This window comes from Halichoerus grypus, chromosome 2, assembly GCF_964656455.1.
Source record: "Halichoerus grypus chromosome 2, mHalGry1.hap1.1, whole genome shotgun sequence".
Lineage (NCBI taxonomy): Eukaryota > Metazoa > Chordata > Mammalia > Carnivora > Phocidae > Halichoerus > Halichoerus grypus.
Genome location: NC_135713.1, coordinates 120,205,736 through 120,232,236, shown reverse-complemented (window position 1 = coordinate 120,232,236; position 26,501 = coordinate 120,205,736). Strand labels below are relative to the sequence as shown.

At 45.0% G+C, this 26,501-nt stretch overlaps 1 protein-coding gene across 4 annotated transcripts in view; it reads right to left on the bottom strand.

Moving 5' to 3' along the window:
- The window catches only part of SIL1 (SIL1 nucleotide exchange factor), a 249,978-nt gene that overhangs the window by 147,113 nt on the left and 76,364 nt on the right, over positions 1 to 26,501 (bottom strand). For all 4 annotated transcript variants that reach the window (XM_078067459.1, XM_036088846.2, XM_036088847.2 and 1 more), the window contains one exon: positions 5,340 to 5,454. In XM_078067459.1, coding sequence (XP_077923585.1) covers positions 5,340 to 5,444 — 105 coding nt within the window. In that variant the 5' untranslated portion in view covers positions 5,445 to 5,454. The remainder of the gene's footprint in view (positions 1 to 5,339; positions 5,455 to 26,501) is intronic.

Genomic DNA, 26,501 nt, shown 5'->3' with positions numbered 1-26,501 from the left:
GCAAGATAAATACAAAGTATTATTCATTTTGCTCCTTCCCAGCCTCCCATTCTTCCTGTCCCATTTTTAAACCTTTCTTGCATAAAAGCAGTAGGGCCTCAGGAAACTGTAACCAGAGGGTTCCAGAGCTCTGGGATAGCAAGGAGGAACACCCAAATAGCACACTGGGAGGTTATTTCATCCTTCACCCCTCCGGAGTCATCCCCTAATAACAGAGAGCATATTTCGTGAATGCCTATGAACCCAAACCTGAGCTAGGACCTTTACACACATCTCATTTTGGTTTCCCAACAATCCTAACCCTGCATGGGAGGTAGCAATGCATCTCTTCCAAGCAGCACCCCAGCTCCAGAAAGGCATCCCCAGCTACCCAGTACCTAAGGGTCTGACCTTTAAGTAACTGTCAGAGGAAAGGGCAAGGTGTTTAGTTAATGATCATGACAATGTAAAGCCCCTCCAAGGATTTTTACATTTTAACAAGAAATACAGGCATGAAATTCAGATGGCAGGATTTCAGATCTTGTTAAGGACCGGTAAGGAAGAGATCTTGGACAAGAAGAAGCCCTCAAATCATGTCACAAGTAATGAGAAGCAAAGACTACAGCATGGTGGTTAAGAACTCAAGCTCCACATCACATAACCAGAAGTGCAAATCCTAGTTTCTTGTGACTCCCGGAAAGTTACTTAATTTTCTAAGCCCGCTTTCACATTTGTGAAGTGGAAGTAACAGTGACATCTAGCTCATATGAGATGAGGCACCACCTTGCAAAACACTAGCCCTGGGTATGTGGTAGCCATTACTCTTATTACTTGTAAAGACAACCATAGGTTCCAGGTTGGATGAGTCTGTGCTAGGACATCCAATAGTGACTCTACACTATGACAGGACTCAGGTAGGTCAGGTATGGGTTGTGGTCACCTGAGCCGCCTGGCCCATCAAACCTCTTGTACCCCTTCAATATGGAGTTTGCACAGATCCGAGCTCAAAAGAAAACTAGGAGCAGAACAGCAGCCATGCTTGTGGGACAGAATGGCAGGAGACATTGGCCAAAAGCTGTTATTTCCTAAGAGCAGGCTCTGTGTCAGTCTCTTTCACCAGCATGCTCCCATGCCCAGCACAGGACTTAGTTTACCGTCATCCAAGAACAAAGGAATGAAGGAACAAGCCTCTCCACAGGCAGGTACGTGTTCTGGATGCCTTGCACTGAGGCAAGCCCAAAATAGCATGCCCGCTAGAACCCAGGGAGTAGTCCCACATTCCAGAACAAAGACTACCTTGTCCACACAATAACCAAAACCTATGTAATCCAGGGCCCATCCATGCTGGTCAGCCTCTGCCATAAGCACCATACACTGGACCATGGGACTAGCGGAGTGTTAATAAAATTTACCTCCAAAGTGTGTGGGTCAAAGGCCTCAAGGGGCCAAGGACGGCCGGGTGTCCAACAATGGGGAGTGCTTGTGCTGTGAAAACTGGAGCCCTCCCGCCTTGACTAAGGAACACAGCTGCTACTCAGCTGGTCCACCACTGCCATGAAAAAAAGAAAACAGAGAAACAGATTTTTACGTCAACTTTTCTTATTTTAGAACACTATGAGGGCCAAACTAAACATCTCTAAGCTTTAAACTGCAGCTCTTGTTTTAGTCTATTAGCCAGGTAAGTCCTCGCAGGTGTGGCTGTAAGCAAGCCACCAAATTCTCATCATCAAGAGAAGCAGAAAGAGGCAACAGGAATGGTGATGATGAAAACATGGCAGAAAGCCCTTCAAACTCTAAGCTGAGCCCGTGTTCATTCTCTTGACTAGAGGCTGAGAAAGCCTCTTTTCCTAGATTTCTTTTAAGGTCAATAGAGTAAATTCAAGAAGGAGACTGATGAACCCCTGAGCCACATGCCTCAAGCCCTAGAGGAGCTAATAATCCCGCCACTGCTCCAAATGCTTTTTGAGCTTCCGCTTGGTGTCACCTCTGAACCAGATTTTAAGCTACACACACACACACACACACACACACGTGCGCGCACGCACATGATCTGCCATTATTTTACAGTACAAATCAGTCTTTAGTGCGGGTAATAGAAAATTGGTGCTCCTCTGATCAGCTCACCCTATTCACCAAATCTAACTCTGAGTGACTTTGGACTGTTGCCCAAATCACATCTGACAAGCACTGAGGGCGTCAGTCGATTCAAAAGGGACATTCCAGAAAAGGTTCTGAGAAAAAGCAGGTCACGGGGATGAGGCTGTAATGGTAACAGCAGCTACCAACCGTAGCTCCAGGCTATAAAGTGCCTTCCACACCTCACAACTCAGCCAAGTTTCATCTGTGAAGCACACACTTTCATTCCCATTTTACAGATGAGGAGAGGTACGGGGCCTGTGCAAAAAATCACACTGCTAAGAAAAGCAGAGCAGAGATTTAAGTCAGGCCTGCCTGGCTCCAAAGCCCATGCAGGAATTTGGACTCCCTTCTGTGTTTCTGTTCTTAGTCATGTGTCCTAATGGCTATGCCCTGCATGCTGAGGGAATGAAGGGGTAGGGGGGACAGGGAGATCACCCTAGCATGTCTTCCAGCACATCCCCCACTCCCAGGGGAAAGAGAAGACTTTCATGGACCAAGTAAAAAAAACCACAGTCCCAGAGAAAGGACAAGCAAGACTAGCCTCTCTGAGCTCGGGCAGTGTGTCCTGTGTCCTTAACAGGAGATAAAGACCAAGAGGTGACAGAAGCCAGCCATCCCTTGGTCAACTCTCAAGTAAACCCCACATCTCGTGCCCTCTCAGCTGGCTTCTTGGGGCTCCATTCCATGCTGAAACCTCAGCACTCTCTTTTCCCTGCCACCATCACTCCAAATACCAATTTCTTCTCAACTGACTGGCAAGATATTCCAGCTAAGGTGTTAGCTGACAACAGCTTACCATGTCTCACTTCCTTGCACTTGTATCTGAATAAGAGATTCTTAAAGACCAAAGCCTTCAAGATCCAGGAGAATGAATAATCTCTAATGGTAAGTTGACTGATGCTGTGACGGAAACAAACTGCCAGGGCAACATTCTGGGACAGGACCCCTACCTGACAGAGCCCTACATTAAACCATAAAAGCAGCCACCCCCTTACTAAAAATAACAGCTGACATTTATTGACCATACTCTGCCAGTCCCAATGCTAGGTGCTCTATATATGTAATCACATTTCATCTACACCGAAATCTTAACAGAAAGGATCAACCCTATTTTCTGGATGAGGAAACAAAACTCAGAAATGGCCAAATTGCCAATGTAGGTGGCAAAAGGGAACTTACCAAGGGTCTGCGCTCCTTCCACCAGTCCCACTACCTTCCACATCGCTCACTACCTTCCTGAAGTCCAGGATACCACACAACCATACCCCTTCAGCATCCACACTGCTCCTAAGCTGTGGCACCCCAGAGATGTAGGACAACAGAATCCAGGAAAGGTGGCTGGCTCCACATCATACCCTGATACACACAACCTTTCCTGGGTGGCCATTAACCTGCACAAAAGCCCTTGGGAGGACAATTCCAGGTCACCAGGATCTCTTGCCTGGACTCCAGGCTCTGAAGAAAGGATCATAACCACCCCCATCTCCCCCACCACCCATTTTCACTGTTTTGAAGGTGGCTGGCTGCATAATTTGGATTTTAAATGCCAACAGGGCAGCAATTTTTATGGTATGAGAGAAAAGATGCTTCAACTCCTACTTGTGCTTAGCGCATGATGAAAGATTATGACAAATGGATACAGCTTAGGAACAGACATAAGGATAAAAGTAGCTTCTGTTGATGAAAGTCAGTATTAACATTTTTCTGAGACTAGACTCAATAGAGCTAATATAAGTGGGCCAGAATAATTATGGCTCTGAAAACTCACCTATTTGGTTGGACTATTATCCAAAAGGGACTTACTAACACACAGTCCTTAAGCAAATTCATCAGCACGTTTTTGTTAATTGTGCATCTGCTAAAGCTCATGATGGGGAGCACCAGATCCTCATGAGCTGCAGGTTGGGGTAGGGGGACGGGACGTAGCCCTGATCCCTTGAGACACTTGTGTGCTTTTCTGGCCAAGGCTATGCCAAGGACAGACCCTAACTCATGCTGTGACCAGTCCCACCCTCAGGGGCCAATGGGATCTCATCCTCATTATCCTTGAGGAAAAGGCCCAAAAAACAAAAAAACCCACAAAAAACAACAACAAAAAAACCCCAGCACCAGTAAGATCTTAGAGAACACTAAAAGCTCAAAAGAATTCGTGACTCCTAACTGCACTTTCTCTTCTGCTCCACAAAGTGGGGAGAAAGGCAGAGAGAAAACAAATGACTTTAGAGAGAAGGTGGAAGCTTGCCATGAGCCAGAGGTGAACCTCAGCTGAGCTACATTGTTATTAAATTCATCACAATTGTCATTTGCACTTCAAGGCCCTCCTGCTCCAAAGCCTGCAGCACTTACCCAGCATTTAGTAGGAGCCCCTGGGGTTGGGGAAGGTGGCCAGGGGAGGGCGAAACTGTCAGAAAGCTGACAGTCAAGGCTTCTCTTGACTGTCAAGGGGGCATTGGGAGCTGGTCAAGGGCAGGCTGTAGCTAGGGCCAGCCAGGGAAACAGGGCCAGGAGCCATGGCATGCTGCAGCCAGGCCAAGCTCAGACCCTTCTCGGTCATTCTACTCCTGCCTGTGGCAGTGACAGAAACCCTGAGCAGTTAGGTCTAGGTTAATGAAGAGAGGCCTGGAATGAACAGGGAGAAAAGGACAGAAGGAAAGAGAACAGAGAGACAGAGACAGACGGAGAAAGCACAAGGAAGACAGGAGTAGAGGAAGAAGCAGAGTCTTACTTGGTGCTCACGACACAGGCAACCAGCTCTTGGGGAGAATCCTGACCTTCCCAATTCTGCCACAAACTAGCTGAATGATCCTGGCCAAGTTACTTAATGTCTCTGAGCCTCGAGATCCTTCTCAAAATGAGGATAATAACTGTAGTTGTCTACTTTGTAGGGTTGTTGAGGGGATTAAATGAGAATACACATAAAGCACTTAATAAACCACTTGGTACATGGTAAATTCAACATTATTGATATTATTGTATCATCATCATCATATTTTCTCCAAAGGGAAACTATACTATGAGCTTTAAACAGAGGCCAGAGGAGTAAGGTGTGGGGTTGGTGGCGGGGGGGTGAGGGGGTGGAGAAGTACCCATATACCCTGATCCAGTGCTGCCCACATTCCTGTAAGAAAAATAAAAGCTCACCCTACTCCCACAGAAGCCTTGATGGCATGGAGGTTTTCTTGGACCTTACAGGGATTCTTCTATTTGTGCTAAATATTTACCGGGTTCTGATGACTGAGGCAGAAGGTGAAGCAGGAAGCCATCAGCAGCCCGAGCAGCATTCCCAGAAGAGCCATCCTAGAAGGGGGCAGGTCCTGGAGAGCCATAGATATAGACCTGAGGAAAATAAAAAAGAAAACAGAAGGTCAACAGGAAGCTGGTGCCTGATCCCCCAGCACTGTGATTCCTAAGATGTCACTTGTTCAATGGATAACAGACACTTTCCGCACAGAGGTATCAAAGGTCTTCTACCACAGGATAAGAGCTAAAGGAAGCCGAGGCGCCTGGGTGGCTCAGTCATTAAGCATCTGCCTTTGGCTCAGGTCATGTCCCAGGGTCCTGGGATCGACCCCCGCATCGGGCTCCCTGTTCCGCGGGAAGCCTGTTTCTCCCTCTCCTACTCCCCCTGCTTGTGTTCCCTCTCTCACTGTGTCTCTCTCTGTCAAATAAATAAAATCTTTAAAAAAAAAAAAGATCTAAAGGAAGCCTCCATCTCCCATAAGGAGTTCAGCCACTCATGGGCAGATAGGCCTTGGTTGGTAGCATAGAGCCAAGGAGGACTCTTACATGAGATACAACAGCTGTGGTTCCTTACTTCCTCATTATCAACTTGTCAGGCTGTACAGGGTGGTATTGGCTATGACAGTGAGAGAAAGAAACTAACCAATTTATGTGTGTGTGAACACACCTGAGCCCAAATCCTCATAAGCCTTCATAATCATTCACTTCTAAACCATGCTCACTGTTATACCTGAAGAAAGATGCCATCAGTATCCCAACAACCAGCAAAGTTCAATATTCCCAAGCCACAAAGCCTTACACATCGCTTTTCAAATGGCCAAACAATTTTGGGAGGCCAGGGGAGGGCCTGAAGCACAGGCCCTAGTACCTGTGAAAATTAAAAAAGGATAAAAGGATATCCCATGTTCATGGATTAGTGACTTAATATTGTTAAGATGACAATACTACCCAAGGCAATACGCAGATTCAATGCAATCTCTATCAAAATACCAATGCTGTTACAGAAGTGGAGAAACCCATCCTAAAGTACATATGGAATTTCAAGGGACTCAGAACAGCTAAAAAGATCTTGGAAAAAAAGAACAAAGTTAGAAGACTTGTATTTCCTGATTTCAAAACTTACTACAAAGCTACAGTTATCACAACAGTGTGGTACAGCCTTAAGGACAGACATAAGGACCAATGGAATAGAACTGAGGACCCAGAAATAATCATGTATGATCAACTTATTTTCAACAAGGGTACCAATACCACTCCATGGGGAAAAAACAGTCTCTTCAACAAACTGTTCTGAGACAAGTAAATAGCCACATGCAAAAGATGAGATGGACTCTTCCCTTACACCACATACAAAACTTAATTCAGAATAGATCAAAGACTGGGGCGCCTGGGTGGCTCAGTCGTTAAGCGTCTGCCTTCGGCTCAGGTCATGGTCCCAGGGTCCTGGGATCGAGCCCCGCATCAGGCTCCCTGCTTTGCAGGAAGCCTGCTTCTCCCTCTCCCACCCCCCCGCTTGTGTTCCCTCTCTCGCTGTCTCTCTGTCAAATAAATAAATAAAATCTTTAAAGAAAAAAAAATAAATCAAAGACCTAAATTTAAAAGCTAAACTTTTAGAGAAAAAAAAAAAACATATAGAAAATCTTTGTAACCTTAGATTTGGCAGTAATTTCCTAAAAAGGACACCAAAACCACAGGTAATTTTAAAAAATAGGTAAATTGAGCTGCATAGATATTTTAGAACTTTTGTGCCTCAAAAGACATTATCAAGAGAGTGAAAAGACAATGAACAAAATGGGAGAAAATACTTGCAAATCACCTATCTGATAGGGTTTAATAACCAGAATATATCAACAACTCCTAAAACTCAACAACAAAAAAACAAGCAACCCAAATTAAAAACAGGCAAAGGACTTGAACAGACATTTCTCTAAAGAAGATAGACAAATGCCAATAGGGACATGAAAATATTCTCAACATCATTAATCATTAAGGAAATGCAAATCAAAGCCACATTGATTTACTACTTCACATCCACTATGATGGCTGTAATTTTTTTAAAAAAGGAAAATAACCTATATTAACAAGGATGCAGACAAAATGGAACCCTTATACATTGCTGGTGGGAATGTAAAACACTGTGGGACAAAGTTTATCAGTCCCTCAAAAAGCAAAACACAGAATTACCTTATGATCCAGTAATTCCACCCCTAGGTATTTATTCCACACAACAGATCTGAAAACAGTGACTCAAACAGATAGTTCCATGTGAATGTTCATAGCAGCATTATTCACAATAGCCAAAAGGTGGGAACAACCCCAATATCCATCAACAGATGGAGTTTTTTAAATGTTGTATATACATACAATGGAATATTATTTAGTCATAAAAAGAATGAAATTCTAATACATGCTTCAACATGAATCAACCTTGAAAACGTTATATGCCAAGTGAAATAAGCTAGACACAAAAGAAAAGATATTGCTATGAATCTACTTAAATGAATTCTCTTCAGCAGGCAAATTCAGAGAGACAGAAAGTAGATTACAGGTTACCAGGGGAGTTACTGCTTAATGGGTTTCTTAGTGAAACAATTTTGGTCAGTACACTAGAGTGGCAGTCAAGAGAACTTAATCCAAATTGCTGAATCACTATATATACTATATACCTGAAACTAATATTACACTCTATGTTCACTAACTGGAATTTAAATAAAAACGTTAAAAAAGAGAGAGCGAGAAACACGTGTACTTTAAAAAAAATTGGCAAATGATCTAGAAAGAAGGGCAAAAATAAAAACAAAATGAAACAAGCTAAACATTTTTAAGAAGCCTTAGGAAAAGTCAGGACATGTCAGCATTAGTCCAGACCCTTATAAAAGGCTTGTGTGTTGGTCACTCGGCCCTAATATACCTTACTAGGCAGTTTACTCAATAGAGGCTTAACTGTGTTCGTTATAGGGGAACATCTCTGAAGAGTATGGTATTTACCTTTTCTCTTTGCTCTTCCTGCCATACTCTGCATTCCACCACAGGAAATTGGTCCTGTAACAGGACTGCAGTGGACCTAAAGCCCTGTCTGAACCCATTCTCAGAAGTTATTACCCCCTTGACCAGCCCACACCTTCTCAGAGGCAGACGGAAACTTTCCCTAAGGACATCTGGAGCCATAAAGGAAAACAGCCCTGCTGGACCGGCACTGTGCTAAAAAAGCATAGCCAAATGGAAAAGCAAAGGCTTGGACACTAAAAATAGCTGCTACACTCACCCAGCAGCAAAAGCCTTTGCTTTCTGCCAGCTTCTCCTCTCTTTTTTCATCGACAAAATGGAACGGCTGAGTGCCACATGAGCTTTCCCCAGCAGCCTGGCTCCCTGGGGCACCAACACACTGAAAGGCAGGGAGTGAGTTCACCACACAGCATTAGTTCTAGACAGGTGCCTGACCGTGCCTGGCTGTGTTGAGGGTGGGTGAGCAGGCTGGGTGAGGATGAACAAGGAGCAGAAGCTTCCACATCAGGAGTGAACAGGTTGGGGCGCCTGGGTGGCTCAGTCGTTAAGCGTCTGCCTTCGGCCCAGGTCATGATCCCAGGGTCCTGGGATTGAGCCCCACATCGGGCTCCCTGCTCAGCGGGGAGCCTGCTTCTCCCTCTCCCTCTGTCTACCACTCTGCCTACTTGTGCTCTCTATCAAATAAATAAATAAAATCTTTAAAAAAAAAAAAAAAGAGTGAACAGGTTGGAAAGGCCCAGGGAGATGGGTCCCAAGAACATACAATGTTCCCTGGAGATTCCTATAATTCCCCATACCTTTCTTAATCCACAGCCTTGCCTGTGGGAAAAAGGAGAGTCAAAAATGGGAGTGGGGTGCATTATTGGGAAACATACCGTAAGAGAAAACAAAACCTGTCCCCAAAGCAACAGGTTTCCCTTCCCTGCATGAAGAGTGTTCATGTGTACACGGATACACACACACACACACACAGAGTTAAACACTCCCTTCTCACAGCCAGGGAAAAGCACTGGAATTGATGCTGGGGAAAAAGATGAGGAGGAAGAGATAAATGAGAATGAATTAGTCAAGGGCAAAGAAGACAAATGAGCAGGAGGAGGAAACACAGAAGAGACTGAGGCAAAAGAGGTTGGGAGCAGCTGATCCACACACAGGGCTTCCCCACCTCCCGGAGTGGGAAGCGGAGTGGGGGGCGCGAGAGAAATGGCAGCTCCCACAGGGCTCCCAGCCGCCTCCGTTTCCCGCACACACACTCACGCCCTCAGAAGCAGTTTATGCCAATACTAAGGATGAGCGATCGATTCGTAAATAGATCCTTCATCTCCCCCCAATAGTTAGTTCCACATGGACTGCACACCTGACCTATTTATTGCCTCCATATATTTCTCCATGAAACACAGAGAGAGAGAACATGTTGCGGGGAGGAGGTGCCAGGGGACAGAGCTAGGAGAAGTGAGGCTGGGAGAAAGGAATGAGACAGTTTCCCAAGCTTTGCAGGGGTACCCTAACAGCGCGGGGAATGGTGTCCTGCATCCTGCTAAGGCCTGGCCTGCAGCCATGTCAACCTGGGCTTGGGCCTTATTCAAGTAGCAGCAGGTGGAGAACACGCAGGCACAGTTTTCTCTGGGCTTTATGCTCAAAGTGAGGTGAGCAGGGTGGGGGTGGGAGGAGGGAAAAGGGAAGTGGCACACGGCTATGTTTTACCAGGACGGCTCACAACACAACCAGGGACTTGGGCAGCAACAGCAGCAGCAAGAGAAAACCTTGTTACACTGACGTAAGTAAAGCCAAAGTCATGGCATCCCTTTGAGGCACAGTTGGCACACTCGGCCTGAGGTCAGTGCCCTTCCCAAACCTTCCCAAACCCCACTTGCCACCCACTAACCCTGGATTTGCTTCATCACCTGCCCCTACACACACTATAGAACAAATCTTCCCATCATCCTTGGCTCTCACTGGAGCACAGAGCAACATCTTTACATTCACAGTCTTCTGACTTAAACCACCACCACTCGGTCTGGGAAAGGAAATATATTTCAATGTTCTACCAGTAACTCTTTCCTTAGGTATCCTTGGGCTTTGGGACAAAAAGATAATTAGGACTTGAAATGCCCATTTTTTTCCTATCAAAACTGGCCATCGGTAGGCTGCACCTCTACTTAAATGGAGGTTGGATGCTCTCAGCAATCTGTATTTTCAGCTTACTGTATTGTACAGCTTACGGGAGTAGATGTTTCGGGCATGGGTGGGACGAGGCCTTTGGACTCACCAGCCCTTGCCTTTCTTGATGCCTCATGTCCTCTATTCCATTCAGACAGAACTGGGGTAAAGGACTAGGCCCTGGATAAAAAAATAAATAAAAATTTAAAAAAACCATCATCCCATAATTTTTATCTTCTCTAAAGGCAGGAAAACAAAAGAATGTGATGAGGATGGCAAAGAGCCAACAGAGGAAGGCGAAGTGGGACTGCTGGATCTCTGAAAGCTTCTTACATGGCTGGCTGGCCCCATGGACAGTGGTTGCTCTCATCTCAGGGCCAGAGCACAAGGAGAACAGGAAAAGGTCACAAGTGTCCTGGGCAGACAGGAGCACCTCAGCAAGCTACCTGGGAGCACTCTGAACTCCATCTCAGAAAATGCTCACATTCTTAACCTACAGTGTATGTCCATGTATTTGTTTCCCCAAATCTAGAAGTGAAAGGACAAGAATTCCCACTTCCATCTTAAAAGAAGGGAACTTGAGCAAAGAGATAAAAACATTGGATAGAAAGTATAGTACATGAATTTAGCGTCAGAATGACCTAAGGCCAGTTCTTAGCTCTGTCAATTCCTAGCTATGTGATCTTGAACACAACTGTACTAGGCCTCAGTTTCTCCATCTGTAAAATGGGCATAATAAGAGCTCCCACTTCAAAGAGTGTTAGGGAGGATTAAATAAATATATGGAAAGTGCTTAATAAAGCATCTGGCACCTACTTATCATTAGAGTAGGGATGATGACTAGCTCTTGGACCCACAGGCCATCAGGGCCAGGCCAGGCACCCTGGAACCACTCTCCAGAGCTCTGCCTTCTGCAGGATCAACACATCCTTTAGCTGACCCTATACCTCAAACTTTAGGACAAAAGCCTTTTGTTGGGTATCTACTCCCAGGAGGTGAAGGAAACAGATGGGACAACTACCCTCCCTCAGCTGAAAATGGAGAGGCGAAAGCCAGTTTTCTGTTGAGCCCCTAGGCAGACCCAGCGCACTCAGTGAGCTTCCCAGAATACAAGTGTCCAGACAGCCAGGCCACCATAGTGTAGAACTGCCGGCTGCAGGAACAGCTATGAAACAAACTTCTGCTTTCCAGACTGAAGGTTAGAGGATGAGCTCTTCCTACAGACACACATTCATTACTATTTATGGGCTGCACAAACTTATACACACACACACACACACACACACAGTCACTCACCTCTACACAAACAGAAACTCGCTGCCTAATCTGAGCAAATATGAAGCTGAAGAAACAATGCAAAAAGGACACTAAAAGGACAGCCCTGACAAGAGAAAACAATGTGCAAAGGCGTAGGAAAAGAAATGGATTTTTAAAGAAAAATTTAAAGGACAAGAGAAATAAGTTTGGAACAGTCAGGCAAACAGGCTCTTTCCCCCTAAGACATAAACTAAACAGGAAGTCAGGAGGTAAACAGCAATTAAATCCAAAGAGCCTTTGGACAGCAAAAGAAAAGTGGCTTCCAATCCCAGCCCAGCCTGGGTAACTGGCTGGGAGGCTGGACAGGGAACATCCTTAACCACTGACCATTTGTGTAATGGGGACAATAGCTGTCCCCAGTATTGAAGCCATGCCTAGGGCCAAGTAAATGGAGACTGCTCTCAACAGACCCAAGGTACCCAAGAAGGAAAGTGATTAGAGGAGGCTGTTGAAGGAAGAAGGTTCACAAGAGACCTAAGCTTCTGCCTCAACAAAAAGCTGCAAAGCCAAAATCCACTCGTACAGCCTTCAAAAGAGAGCCCAAGAGAGCCCTTTCCAGTGGCAATGTAAGGACAGGTGCTGGCCCCGCCAAAGGGCACATGGAGCCAAGAAGGACTCCAGAAGCCCAGCAGGGACTGGAGCAACATGGGATGGGATGAAAGAGGAAGGAAGCATTCCTGACCTCTTCTCAATACGTTATACTCCAAAAGGTGAGGGACATGACCAACTCCATCTCTATTCTAGTAGGGAAGAAAGATCTTCAAGAAGGTAGCTAAGCATATTAGCAAAAAACTGCAATCTCACAGACAAAAGACAGTGGCTCCAGCTAAAAGAAATCAAGTGACAAGTAAAAAAGAGAGCAAAAGCAAAAGGGACAAAGCAAATAGGAGCCCAGCCTGGACCTCTTCAGACCTATGCTATTCAACCACAGCCTTCAATAAATCTGAATGCTAGAAGGGAATTTAAGATTCAATCTTCATTTGCACTGCTAAAGATCTAACAGCAGGCACTCACTCACTACATAAAGAATAACCAGGGGATGCCTGGGTGGCTCAGTCAGTTAGGCTCAGGTCATGATTCCAGGGTGCTGGGATCCAGTCCTGCATCGGGCTCCTTGCTCTGCGGGGAGCCTGCTTCTCCCTCTGCCTGCCGTTCCCCCTGCTTGTGCTCTCTCTGACAAATAAATAAATAAAATCTTAAAAAAAAAAAAAAAAAAGAATAACCAGGGTTCAATGCCTTTAGGCCTGGAGCTTGTCAGTAGATCCAGGAAGGCTCCAGCAACTTCACACCTGTCAAAGACAAAGAGGTAGAGAAGGCTAGAGCAGGGTCAGAACTTTGATGCCATTAACACAGAGATAATAAGCAAAGCAACAAGAATAGAGTCCCTGTCTTAGGGAGAAACCCAGAGAGAAAGGAACAATGAGCAAGAATAATCTTCAAGTCATGGCTGGAGTTTAGGAAAAGAAAGCAAAGCAAGCAAGGCTATCAAACAAGGAACGACAACAATAGTGCACAATCAAATAGGTCAACAGAGGAGAGAATCCTGAGAAAATCAAGTTATAGGCAACCACGTCAAGAGATCAATCCGAATGAGGATGAAAAAAGCCACTGGATTTGGTGATGAGGCAGCCAGAGGGCCCTGCAAAAGAGGGCACACGTGAGAAGAAATAGAGGCACATAGTAGAATCCTCTGAAAGCTTGAGTGGGTCCACTGAAGTTTGGAGATTTGGGGCCACTTCTCTAAATCCAATTTTTTCAATATTATCACTCGAGTCTTAATGATAAGAGAGAAAAAATTGACTCCAATGGTCAGGTCTTACAGATGGATCCTCCAATGCCATACAAAGGTTCCTACGGTGGTGTAGAACTACCCCCTCCAACACACATGTCCTCAGGATAGTGACAGGCACAGTCACACCCGCAAAAGGACCGGGCAGGGAAGTAAACCTTCAAGAACAAACTCCCATTAGACACAACTCCACCTTCTCTGAGCTCTCCGCCATGCCTCAGACTGCTCAGAAGCTTTAGTCCTTGCACTTTGTAATATGAGATGGAGAGAAATACCCCAATGACACCAAATCCCCTAGGAATCAAATGCACTATCTGGGCCACCCACAGGAAAATAAATTCTGTCTCATAGTAATTATAGTCAACATTTATAAAGCGCTTGCTATGTTCCAAGCAAAGTTCTAAGCTCATTCACTCTTCTCAACAACTCTCTGACAGCGTTCTAATATGTTCCTCATTCAGCCCATGAAGGGACTGAAATTCAGAAAGGTTAAATAACTTGCCCAAGTTCATGCAGCCAGAGAGTGGTAGTCAAGAATCAAAGCCAGTTGGCCCGGAACCCATCCTCTTTCCACAGGCCATGCTGCCTTTCCAGTGGTCTATGAACCAGCCACAGAAACTGGACTCAGTTTACTTATTCTACAACAGTGTGAATACAAAGGCACACATTTTGTGTCAGGCACACATTAAATGAGCCTACTGGGGGGGCACCTGGGTGGCTCAGTTGGTTAAGCGACTGCCTTCAGCTCAGGTCATGATCCCAGGGTCCTGGGATCGAGTCCCACATCAGGCTCCCCCTGCTCTGCGGGGAGCCTGCTTCTCCCTCTGCCTCTGCCTGCCACTCCCCTGCTTGTGCTCTCTCTCTCTCTGTCAAATAAATAAATAAAATCTTAAAAAAAAAAAAAAAAGAGCCTACTGGGGCCTTTTGTGGAAAGACCCACTGCTACCATGTCCAAGCTTTTCTCTCTCTCTCTCTCTCTCTCTCTCTCTCTCTCTCACACACACACACACGTTTTGATTGGTGAATGCCCTTAGCACAGCCCAGCCCACAAATGAGGCACAGACATTCAAGAGGAAGAACACCCTGGACTCAAACTGCAGCCAGATCACCGGCACTCTGTGTGGCTTGACTTATTAACCTCCCATTATGTAGGGTTGCCAACTGAACAGGAAGGACAAATATAGTTGCTCTCCGACCCCAAGCACTCCCCTCATATATACCCAACTGTCTGGCAAGAACTCAGCAGAGGGGAGGGGCAACTATATTGGCCAAGATGATATCCAAGCTCATTTCCAACTAGTCTGTGATCATGTGATCATGTGATCATCTAGGGAACACTGAGGACAGGATTACCTCTTCATAGCAGAAGAAAATGGAGCCCAAAAATGTGAATGTCGTTTGCCTAAGCACACCAGTAAGTGACCAGGTGAGTTAGAGAAATATTCCCGACCAGCTCAGTGTACTTTCCCCTAGGCCCTAGATTACAAGCTCTCAGCAAAGCATGGGCAAGAAGACCTACTCCTTATACTTGCTCCCTGACCCTGCCTGAGGTCCTAAGAGTGATGGGCCTGTGTCTGATAAAAGCAAGGGGTACTAGAAGCTCTACTCTACTCCATCTCCACTCCGGTGTAATGAAAAGAATGTGGGCTCTGGATTTCGACCCAGGTCTCCTAGACTAGTTGTAGGACTTTGGGCTAGCTGTTTAACCTCTCCAGGTTTCAACTCCTTCATCTACCAAAGGACTCGATAGTAACTACTTTACTTTGTAGAATGGTTGTCAGTATTAAGTGAGACGTTACGAAGCATATAGCACAGTGCCTGACACAAAATGAGGGCTCAAGAAGCTTGTAGCTCTCATTAACAACCATTCTGAGAGAAAATTCTGAGCCAAGGACAGGATAAACAAAAGGAGTGAGAGCTTCATTCTCTTATAGAATTGTCTTGTGTTCTGACAGCCAAGTCTCTCCTTGGAACTCAGTTTCCCTGAGCCACAGGCCTGCCTACACATCTGGACTATACTCTAGGTGGCTACACAGGCATTTGCACAGAAACCTCAGCACTGCTGGCTGGCTCTGCACCAATGCCCACTAAAGAAATGACTGAGAACGGCCACTTCAGGGGCGCCTGAGTGGCTCAGTTGCTTAAGCGTCTGCCTTCAGCTCAGGTCACGATCCCAAGGTCCTGGGATTGAGCCCCACATTGAGCAGGGAGCCTACTTCTCCCTCTCCCTCTGCCTGCCGCTCCCCTTGTTTGTGCTTTCTGTCAAATAAATAAATAAAATCTTAAAAAAAAAAAAAAAAAAAGAATGGTCACTCTCTGGTGACTCAGACCTGTCTCCAAACTCCAATACCTCTTCTTTTATTTTTTTTTTATTTTTATTTTTTTGGCTCTTGGCTCAGGCGGAAGACCCTGAGGGCAAAACATCCCCTCACCGCCCCCACCATGGGAACCGAAAACTATCATAAGGACTTTCCTGAGCCAGCAAGACCCCTGCCACCATTGACTCCAAGACAGTGATCCAGGATTTGACTTTCACTGCCCACCTGCACCCCACATTTTCCCATATAAACCTGAAAGTATTTTCAGCACTTTGGAGACCGTGTTTGAGGGGCCAGTCCGCTGCCTTGGAGGTGTTGACCTCACTGAAATAAGTCCCTTCTCGTTTCCCCACCACTCGACTCTCTGCCTTTGGATTTTGTGAGCAGCGAGTGGGGGAACCTGGTCTCTTTGGGACCCCCGGAGCCAGATACTCATGCAGCCCTGCGCCCCGGCTTCACTGAGAGGCGCTTTGCACATCTAGTCTAACCTTGTCTAATGATCCTCACAACAAGGCAGGCACTACCATTGTCCACGTTTTTCTGATAAACTGAGTGTGAGGGCGAGCAGCACACAACCAGCAGGTAGAGCTCACGCCAAAGGGAAGGGCAATGGCCTTGGTTGCCCTAAACTTCTTCCCAAGCCCATTGCACTCCCTGAAGTCCCAGCCATTGCAAAAGCCTCCCAAAGGAACTCTCTGCTTCCCCCTCCTCCCGCTCTACCCAAACTCCAATACCTCTAAGGGGGCAATAGGGAGGGCAGGAATAGCCGGGGCGAATTCAGCAGACCTAGACTGCTTGGACCACCCTAGATAGGGTCAGCTAGCGTCCAGAAAGTAAGGCGCCATCCTCCTTCTTCCCTCCCCTCTAAAATAATAAATGGATCTCCTGACAGTAGGCACAATGGGTTTTCTCAATAGCCTGCTCCGAAAGAATACCAAGGACTTTCACACACTCATCCACATAAAACCTGGGGCAGAATCTGAGTTCATCTTTCCCTTCCCCTGCTGCCTCCAAGCTTCCAGAGAAGGTCAGGTCCTCATAGTGAGATGATGATAGGAAGGAAGGTAGGACTTCCAGTCCATAGCTCTAAATGGACCATCTGCAAATCAATAAGTACACCAACCCTAATTCTGTGCTAGCCACTCTGGCACTTTGGAGTATAAGCATTCAGCATTCACACTTTAGAAACAGGTACCTCACAAAGATATTTTACCATTAGCCTCGGTCTCCGGAGCACATGGAGCACCATACTATAGAACAGAACATACAAAAGATACCATCACTGTCCTCAGATGGTTGATGTCCCATCCACGATTAGTGGGTAACAAGGCCTTCCACAAATGAGTTTCAGATGGTACAATCATCAAAAAGAAAGCCCTCTTAAGAAATCTGGTCCAAGAAAATGGATACTGTTCTAGGTAACTTGAGACACAAACTACAACTTTGAAATGATGAGAGGAGTAACAATTAGGTTCTTCCTTAAACTAATTCAGGAGCCCCAAGAAAACAGCATTAACTTACAGAAACAATTACTGCAGCATGAGGACAGGTCACCAAGCATGGAACTCGCTACTATCATGTTGGCATTGACTATGTCTTCCAGGTAAATCAGCAACTGAAGCATCATATTTTATTTTTAACAGGCCTTAGAGTCCAAGACTATTTATAATCCCAGATCCCTAAAAATTTGAAAGAGGGATGAATTTTAAAATGTACACATTTACATACGTGGGCAGAAACACAAAAATCAGATGCCTCTCAACACAGCTCAGGGACCCATAACTCATGGCTTTCACAATCCCACCTAACACCCAAAGAAAATCCAGGCGCCTTCTCCAAGAGATGGTGGGAGGCTGGGTAGGTAGCCAAGAAACAAAGAAACCTAAACTCAGCACTTGGCAGGACCATTAAGGAGCAGAGGATTTTAAATGCATTGTTTCTAACTCTAAATATGTCTACATTTATTACCAATTTGGGATCAGAAACTACATTTAGTTCTGCCGTGACCACGCACTAAAAATATTAAGCAGAGTATTGCCTAGGAAACAGCAGTCTTCCCTGCTGCGACAGCCCCATTTCAGAGCCGACTCTGCCATGGTCCCAGGGCTCCCCATCCTGGGCTTCATGAGCAGAAATGCCACTGTCCTGCCAAGGCCTCCCTTGCTTTTTAGAAGGCAATGATAGGAGCTGGGGCTAGGAACTACACAACCTCGTCATCCCAAGGCTGTTACAAGGCCAATGAAATCCCATTTCATAGGCCTGTAACAACTAAAACCCACCAGACTGGGAGCTCTGTAAGGGTAGGGACAATTGTCCACTGCTGTATCCTCACTGCCCATCACTGTGCCTGGCACTCAAAAATATCTGTTGATTGAATAAAATCAACAATCCAAAAACGGGTCATCTGGGGGGGTGCCCGGGTGGCTCAGTTGGTTAGTGGCTGCCTTTGGCTCAGGTCGTGATCCCAACATCCTGGGATCCAGCCCCACATTGGACACCCTGCTCAGCGAGGAGTCTGCTTCTCCCTCCCCCTGCTCTTGTGCTCTCGCTTGCTCACTATCTCTCTCTCTCTCTCCCTCTCAAATAAATAAAATCTTTTTTTTTTTATTTAAAAGGGGTCATCTGGGGTGCCTCAGTGGCTCCATTGGTTAGGTGTCAGACTTTGGCTCAAGTCATGATCTCAGGGTCCTGGGATAGAGCCCTGCGTCCAGCTCCCTGCTCAGCGAGGAGTCACTTGTCCCTCTCCCTCTGCCCCTCCCTATGCTAGTGCATGCTCTCGCTCTCTCTCAAATAAATAAAATCTTTAAAAGGGGGAGGTCATCTGGAACAGCACAATGGAAAACAGTGTTGTCGTTAAACAGGTGAAAACGTTTTTTAAATAGGTGAACATATGGACAGTGATGATACACAAAAACAGGTACGTATTTTTGAGCAGAATCAGAATATAATAGCACACATATATGAATTACTACTTTGAAAAAGAGTATGTGTGACCACCTCTATGATCAGATACGAAATTAGAATATGGGAAGCTATGCTCAATGGAGTGTTTCTTCTTGAAACATTAGCTATGTGAGAAAACATTTAAAATAAGTATTATTTTCGGGGTGCCTGGGTGGCTCAGTTGGTTAAGTGTCTGACTCTCAGTTTCAGCTCAGGTCATAATCTCATGGGTTGTGAGATTGAGCCTGGCATCCAGCTCCATGCTCAGCGGGCAGTCTGCTTGAAGATTCTCTCCCTCTGCCCCTCCCCCCACTTGTGTGTGTGCATGCATGCATGTGTGTACACACTCTCTCTCAAATCAATAAATCTTTAAAAAATAAATAAATAAATATTATTTTCAACATAGAACCCACTCCCTTGTCTGTTGACTTGATCTGGTCCTTGGGATTGCTCAGAGGCCTTGCTCTTGTTTGGCAAGCCCAAGTACAGACCATCCATTCATCAGCCCAAAGAAAGAGTACAAGGGCAAAGCTGCAATCTTAAAGTCCAACTTATCAACTTGACCCTGTTTGCCAGGGTACCTGCCAGTGTGCATCATCAGTATGAATGGCTCACTAGACAGGTGGCCAAGATGGAGGTGTTAAAGACAAAAGAATATGTAAAAGATGACCTGGCCCAGTTTCAAGGCCAGAGTTTCAAATAAGTACCATCATGCCACAGAGCCTAGGGCCTACTAGCCAGCAAAGTGACTGTTAAGAAAGGTAGCAGTATACCAATCCTTCCAAATATTAAAAAAAAAAAAAAAAAATACAAGAAAAGGGAACACTTCTGAACTCATTCTGAGTCCAGAATTATCATGACACCAAAACAAAACAAGGACACTACAAGAAAACTACAGACCAATATCCCATATGAATATATATGCAAAGATCCTCAAAAGAATACTAGGAAGCCAAATTGAGCAGCATATTAAAAAGGACTGTATAACATGATTGAGTAGTATTTATCCCGGGAATAAAAGGTGGTTCAACAAGTAAAAATTAATCCATTTACTACATGCTGATAAAATAAAGGGAGGAAAAAAAACCCAAAACCATGATCATCTCAATTGATACCCAGAAAGCATTTAACAAAACCCAACATTCTTCCATACTAAAAACACTCAATAAACCAGGAAGAGAGCTTTAACATAATATAGGTCATATATGAAGAGGGTCATGTATGAAGAACCCACAGCTAACATCAATGATGAAAAGTTGCAAGTTTTTCCCAAGATTAGGAACAATGTAAGGATGCTTGCTTGTGTCATTTATATTCAACATTAATATTGAAAGTTCTAGCCAAAACAATTAGACAAGAAAAATAAAAGGTATCCATATTGGAAAAAAACATATAAATTGGATTCCATCAAATTTTAAAAACGTCTGTGCCTCAACACTAGCAATAGAATGAAAAGAAAACCCACAGAATGGGAGCAAATACTTGCAAATCACATATCTGATAAGGGTTTAATTTCCACAATATATAAACAACTCCTAGAACTCAAAAACAGAAACACAAACAACCCAATTTAAAAACTGGCAAAGAAATATACAAAGAAGGTATTTCTCCAAAGAAGATACACAAATGGCCAATAAGCACATGAAATGGTGCTTATTATCAGTCGTGGTTACTGAAAGGCAAATCAAAGCCACAATGAAATACCATCTGACACCTATTACGATGACAATGATTTTTAAAAAAAGGAAAACAACTGCTGGCAAAGATGTGGAAAAGTGGTACATTGCCAGAGGGCATGTAAAATGGTGCAGCTACTGTGGAAAACTTTGGCAGTTTTTCAAAAAGCTACAGAGAATTCTATGACCCAGCAATTCCACTCCTAGGTATATACCCAAAGAGCTGAAAACAGGGACTCAAAAAGATATTTGCATGTCACTGTTGCCAAAAGGTGGAAACAACCCAAGTATTCACCAAGAGATGGATAGATTTTTTAATAGATTTTTTTTAATGTGGTATATACATACAATGGATTCTTCAGTCATACAATGGAATTCTGAAGTTCTGAAGCACGCTACAATATGGATGAACGTTAAAAATATTATGCTAAGTGAAATAAGCCAAACACAAAAGGACAAATATTGTGTAATTCCACTAATATAAAGTATCTACAATAGGCAAATTAAGACATGAAAGTAGCTTGGAGGTCACGGGGCTGGGGGAGGAGATAGGAAATGGGAAGTTATTGCTTACTGGGTTCAGAGCTTCTGTCTGGGATGATAAAAAAAGAGTTAGAAGTAGATAGTGGAAATGGTTGTACAATACTGTGAATGTAATTAATGCTGCTGAATTATACACTTAAAAAATGGTTAAAATGGCAAATTTCATGGTATATATATTTTACCACACTGAAAAAGAATTTAAGACTGCTCACAAGTTGGTAACTGCCGAAACTGGACAATAGGTACATGGGTACATTCATTACACTATTCTCTCTTCTAAAATTTAAAAAGCAAAAATGGTGTTTTCTGTACTTTTTTCTGGTAAGTATTTTTGGTCAAGGTAAAGAAGGCCCCTTCTATTTCTAAACAGCTATTTTTATCATGAATGGGTGTTATATTTTACCATGTGTGTTTTTTACATCTACTAAGATGATCACACAGTTTTTTCCCTTTAGCCTATTATTATAGCAAATTTTGTGTGAAGATCTCCTAATGTGAAATCACCCTTGCATACCTGGGATAAGCCCAACTTAAGTCAGATGATCATTTTTATATCCTGCTGGGTTTGATTTGCCATAGTTTGCTGGTCCTCCCATAATTCTCTGTGCAGCCATCCTAAGACCCACCAAACTGTACTGTAAATATGAACTCCCTGAGGGCAAAGACTCCTTCCTCATTCACTGTTCCATCCTTAGCTAGTCCAAGGTCTAGGCCACAGCAAGCACTTGATAAAAGTATGACTGATAAATAACTAAATAAATGAAAAGAGTAGGTGGAGAGATGAACAGGTGAGCAGATGAACACCTTAATCCAGAATACTGACATCCACCCAGGCAGGTGTGCAGAGCAGATTTTTCAGGCAGGGAGCCCTTGCAGGCATTCACCAACCACTCCATAGAGCTGTTTTCTCTATGGGCAACTCAGTTTGTCTGCAGCCCTGTAAGCTGAACCCCAGTCCTAGATTCTCATCTCCCCATTTTCCCTCATTACCCAGTGAACAACATTCCAAAGTTCAGTGCCTGCTTTCACCCAACAGGATGCAGCCCTCATTATATCAAAGCACACCCCAAAGGTTAGATTCTGCGCTGAGATTAAGGGGGAATGTGGCATTAGATTCAAGCTTAAAAGTGTTCCTCCCAATCTCAGAGTTTATTCCCAACAATCAAAATGGCCTCATCCCAACCCTGACTGGAAAAGCAAAAGCCCATCCCATTAACAATTCACTGCATCAGCAGCACAGAGGAGGAGAGCAATCAGCAAGGGAAACAGCTGAATTATTTCAGCAGCTGTAAATTATGTGTTCTCTCTTCCTCTCCTCCTCCAAGTCCGTGCTCAACTGTGCCCCACGCCTCCACACTGAACTTGGGTTTGTCAAGTATCTACGTCAACTACAGTAACCAAACTTGAGTTCAAGAAGCAATATTAAAAAGCACTAATTAACTGATATTTAAATAACTGTGTTTAATGTCAACAAAATCACACCTTAAACATCTCCTAGTCTATTAGTTACTTAATTAAATTCCTTAAAATCCTTGGACACTGGCACAGAGCACACTGCCTGAGGGGAGCTATTCCCAGGCCCTGGCCTTGGCAGGCTGTAGAAGAGGAGGGGCCCATACCCTGGGGAAGAAGTGCCAGGAGACCCCAGTTTCCTTCTAGAGTCTCCTAATGAGGTGGCTTTTTTTCATAGCTCCACTGGTCTCCATAGGGGATCAAGAACATGACAAACACATTCTGAGCATGGAAAATAGCCAATCCAGGCCACAATTTATTTTTTAGTGTATTTAAAAATACACACATACACACACATAAACCCAAGAGAGACACTTCTCCCATCTGGTATCTGCTCTTCTTAAGAGCGGTGCATCACAAGATATTCAAGCATGTGTACAAAGGGGATACAACAGGATTTGTGACAGCAGGTAGGGTCAGGGGGCTCTGCAAGATGCCACCAACCAAATCCCAGCCTGCCAGGAGTCATCAGCCTGCAACTGACAGGGGTATACTCAGCCAAGAGCAGCATCCTAGACTGGAGCCTGCAAGGGAACTCTAGGTTCCAGTGAATGAGCTTGTGATGGGGATGCCAATGGGACCGCAGGAAGTCTCTCCTGCCACAGTAGGCTCCATGGGGACAACTTGCCAGCTAGCCTTATCATAGCACCAGGTTTGTTAAAAGGGGGTGACATGCCAGCCACCTACCCAGGTAAACATATCTTAGAAACAATCAGTCTCACAATAGGCCTCAAGGCAGAGCACATTTGGTCAAGGATCAGTACGCATTTGGAGACCACCTTTTGGGCAGCAGGTGCTGTGAACCCAATTCCACCGGATCAGACAGTATCACTTAAGAGCATCAAAGGTGTGAGTGATGCCAAGTAGCCCTCCCTTGCCCCACCCTTACAGCAGAGGCCCTAGTTCTTCCTAATTTCCTTACAAAACTACCACCTCACCTCCAGGTTGGCCTTACTTTTTTGTCTCTGTTACTCAGGACCTTCCCTACACCTTCTTCAATTTTGCCTGAAGAGTCTGCCTTGCCACAGAGTAGGAGGCAATTCTTTCCAATTATTCCTTCCTGTCTCTCACTGCTCAGGGATTCCTCTTGTGGCAGCTCTCCTTAGAACAGCCACTGCAGCCCCTGGTAATGCCAACAGAAAAGGCTTGGTTGATATTACAGACTCTTACCCTGAAAGGCAACCACTCCCATAAACAACTAGGCACAGCCCTGGGTTCAGAGAAGCCAGATGTTTGGGTTGCCACTCACAAAAATGTGGAGAGCATCCAGAAAAACAGAAAAGCACTAAGCCCACGCAGCCCAAACATGCTGTTCACTTACTACCTGCAGTTTCTCACCCACGCCAAATCCATTTCAATCTCAGATGAGCAGTTAACAGCCCCACCAATCCAGAAAAATATTTTTACAAGACCTTGTTCACTCTCCCATATAGGAGAGCTACCAAAAGAGCAAGATTTTGTGCACCATGAAAAGATGAAGGAATCCTTACCACCTACTAAGAAACATATATCCAGTTGCCACCACTTCCAACACATCCAACAAGCCGATTATTCATCCTTCAACACCTATGTATTGAGACCCGCTGCAACCCAGCCATGGGCCAAGTGCTAGAGATACAAAGGCTAAGTAAATCGAGGTCCTGTCCTCTAGGAGCCCTCGAGATGGGCAATGGAAATGGAGGAGTCCATCAGTCGTTATAGTAAGTACTGGGTTGAAAGAGCCCACACAGAGGTGGCTGGATGGCTGGAGGAAGGAGAGAACAGATACCTTCATCGAGACACAGAGGGTCAGAAAGGACTTCCTGGAATAGGTAAGCTTTAAAGATGAAAAGAGTAAAAGGAATCAGCCAAACAATGAGAAAGGCATCCCAAGCAGAGGCAAGAGGGTTTTTTGAAGACCTGGAGGCATGAAACTAGGAGCATGTATTTATTTCAACAACAGCAGGAGCAAAGGGCTTATGGCAGGTGGCATCAAGACACACAAGAACTCTCTTTGCCAGACAGGTCAGGTGAGTTTCAAACACATAGCTCATTGCACTGTCTTGGCAAACCTCTGGCATCTGAAGAACTGCCCACAATGAAAGGGAGATTAGAAAGGCAAAAAGGAGACCTGCTATATGCCTGCTATGATAAGATAAGGGGGTCACCATTGTTTGTGAACTCTGCTTATGAACTCATTCCTTTGCCTTGCAGTTCAGTGGTTTGTTAGCTCTTGCAAATTCTCAGCATCTATTAATAGAAAGAGCCATTTAACAGAATCTGGATTTGGGCTGTATTACTCCCCACAGTGGCCTAAAACCCCAGTAGATAACTGGAACAGGAAAGCAGCTTGAGAATCTAGGTAGTGTTTGTGCCACCTCTCCCTGAAGGATACGCCTACTTTCCTCTCCTCTTGTATGTTTCATATTCAGCAAGTTCATAGCTAAGCTCATGCTCTTGCCCCAACGCTCCTGATCCTCTCAGGTTGCCTAGCTCTACTGCAGAAGCCAGAAACCCAAGAGGCTCTCCTCAATACCTCCCTCTCCTTCCCCCACCCCCACTGCCCTGCCCATCCATCACCAGCCACAGTCAATTTCATCTACTCTTTCCCTTCCTGCGCACCTGCCCAAATTGCTATAGCCACCCCCCACCTCTCAGGTGAGGGCCACCCAAGCAGGCTTTCAATGAAACCAGAATGAAGCCAGGTAGCACAATGAGGAAGCAGAAGACACACAGCTTTACTTCATCTCTTATTTGCTCAGCCCAAGGTTTCTGGAGTACCCAAAATCCAGTCTCCGAGTTCCTCTGAAAGGCTCTCAATAAAAGCCACTTTCTTTTATTGGAATCACACTCAGGGAGCCCATTCAATCACAGTAACAAGCTGGAACGTGGGCTGCAGGGAGGATTTGGTGCCTTGCCTGAATCCTCTGGAGATGCCAATGCACTGGGAGCCCAGAGCCCAAAGCCAGACCCATGATTATGGGAATCAAATAGCAGGGGACGCAAGCTTGACTCTCCGCAACCCCACCCCTCACAGTACGTGGAGACATCCTTATGGGGACAGCCACTGAACTCAGGAGTCTTTACCCCTACTGCCTCTACCATCCTCCCTCGCCACAAGGGAAGCCATTTCCTTCCACCAAAGCAAGCAGATGGAAGAAGGCAATTTTCAGGAGGATGATGTGGGTGTCCACGGTAGCCTAGAAATCAATTTCCCAAAATAAAGGACAAAACAGGTATTAAAGAAGAAGAGATCTAGCCATGCCTCTCGGCCTCAACTCAGTGGAAACTTCCCTTCATTACATTCCCTACCAATGGCCTTCATATCTGTCAAGAAGGAAAAATGTATGTTGAATGAATGAACAAATGGATGATGGAAGGAACAAATAGCAGGCTGAGGAGCTGGAGGGAGGGCGCAGCACAAACAAAGGACCTGCTCAAAACCAACTGTTCATTCGTTCTGTCTCCAAGCACTTACTATGTACTCCGTACCTGTGCAGAGTGCTGTGAACACACAGGCATGCACAAGCTATGAAAGAGAAACGGCGCAGGGAGAAAAGCACTCTCCTTTATCTCCCTGGGATGGCATATTTCCGAATACGATTTTAACGGCACCTCCTGTTTTCCTGACATCAAAGCCATGCCTAACGGCACGTACACAAATAAAAACTTCACTTTTTATTGTATCCAGTACTTTGGGGCCTGGTGCTTTCTTTTCTGAGGAAAAACCCGTCATTCATCTCCTTGATTAAAAATTGATTTAATTTGGCTTTCATTAGGTAGGTACAAGGGGAAAATATACAGATTCACAGAGATAATTTGCCCAGCAACAGGACTCTGATGAGCTCTGGCGACTGCACAGTTGGGTCCCAACCCACCTCGGATGAAAGACAATTAAAA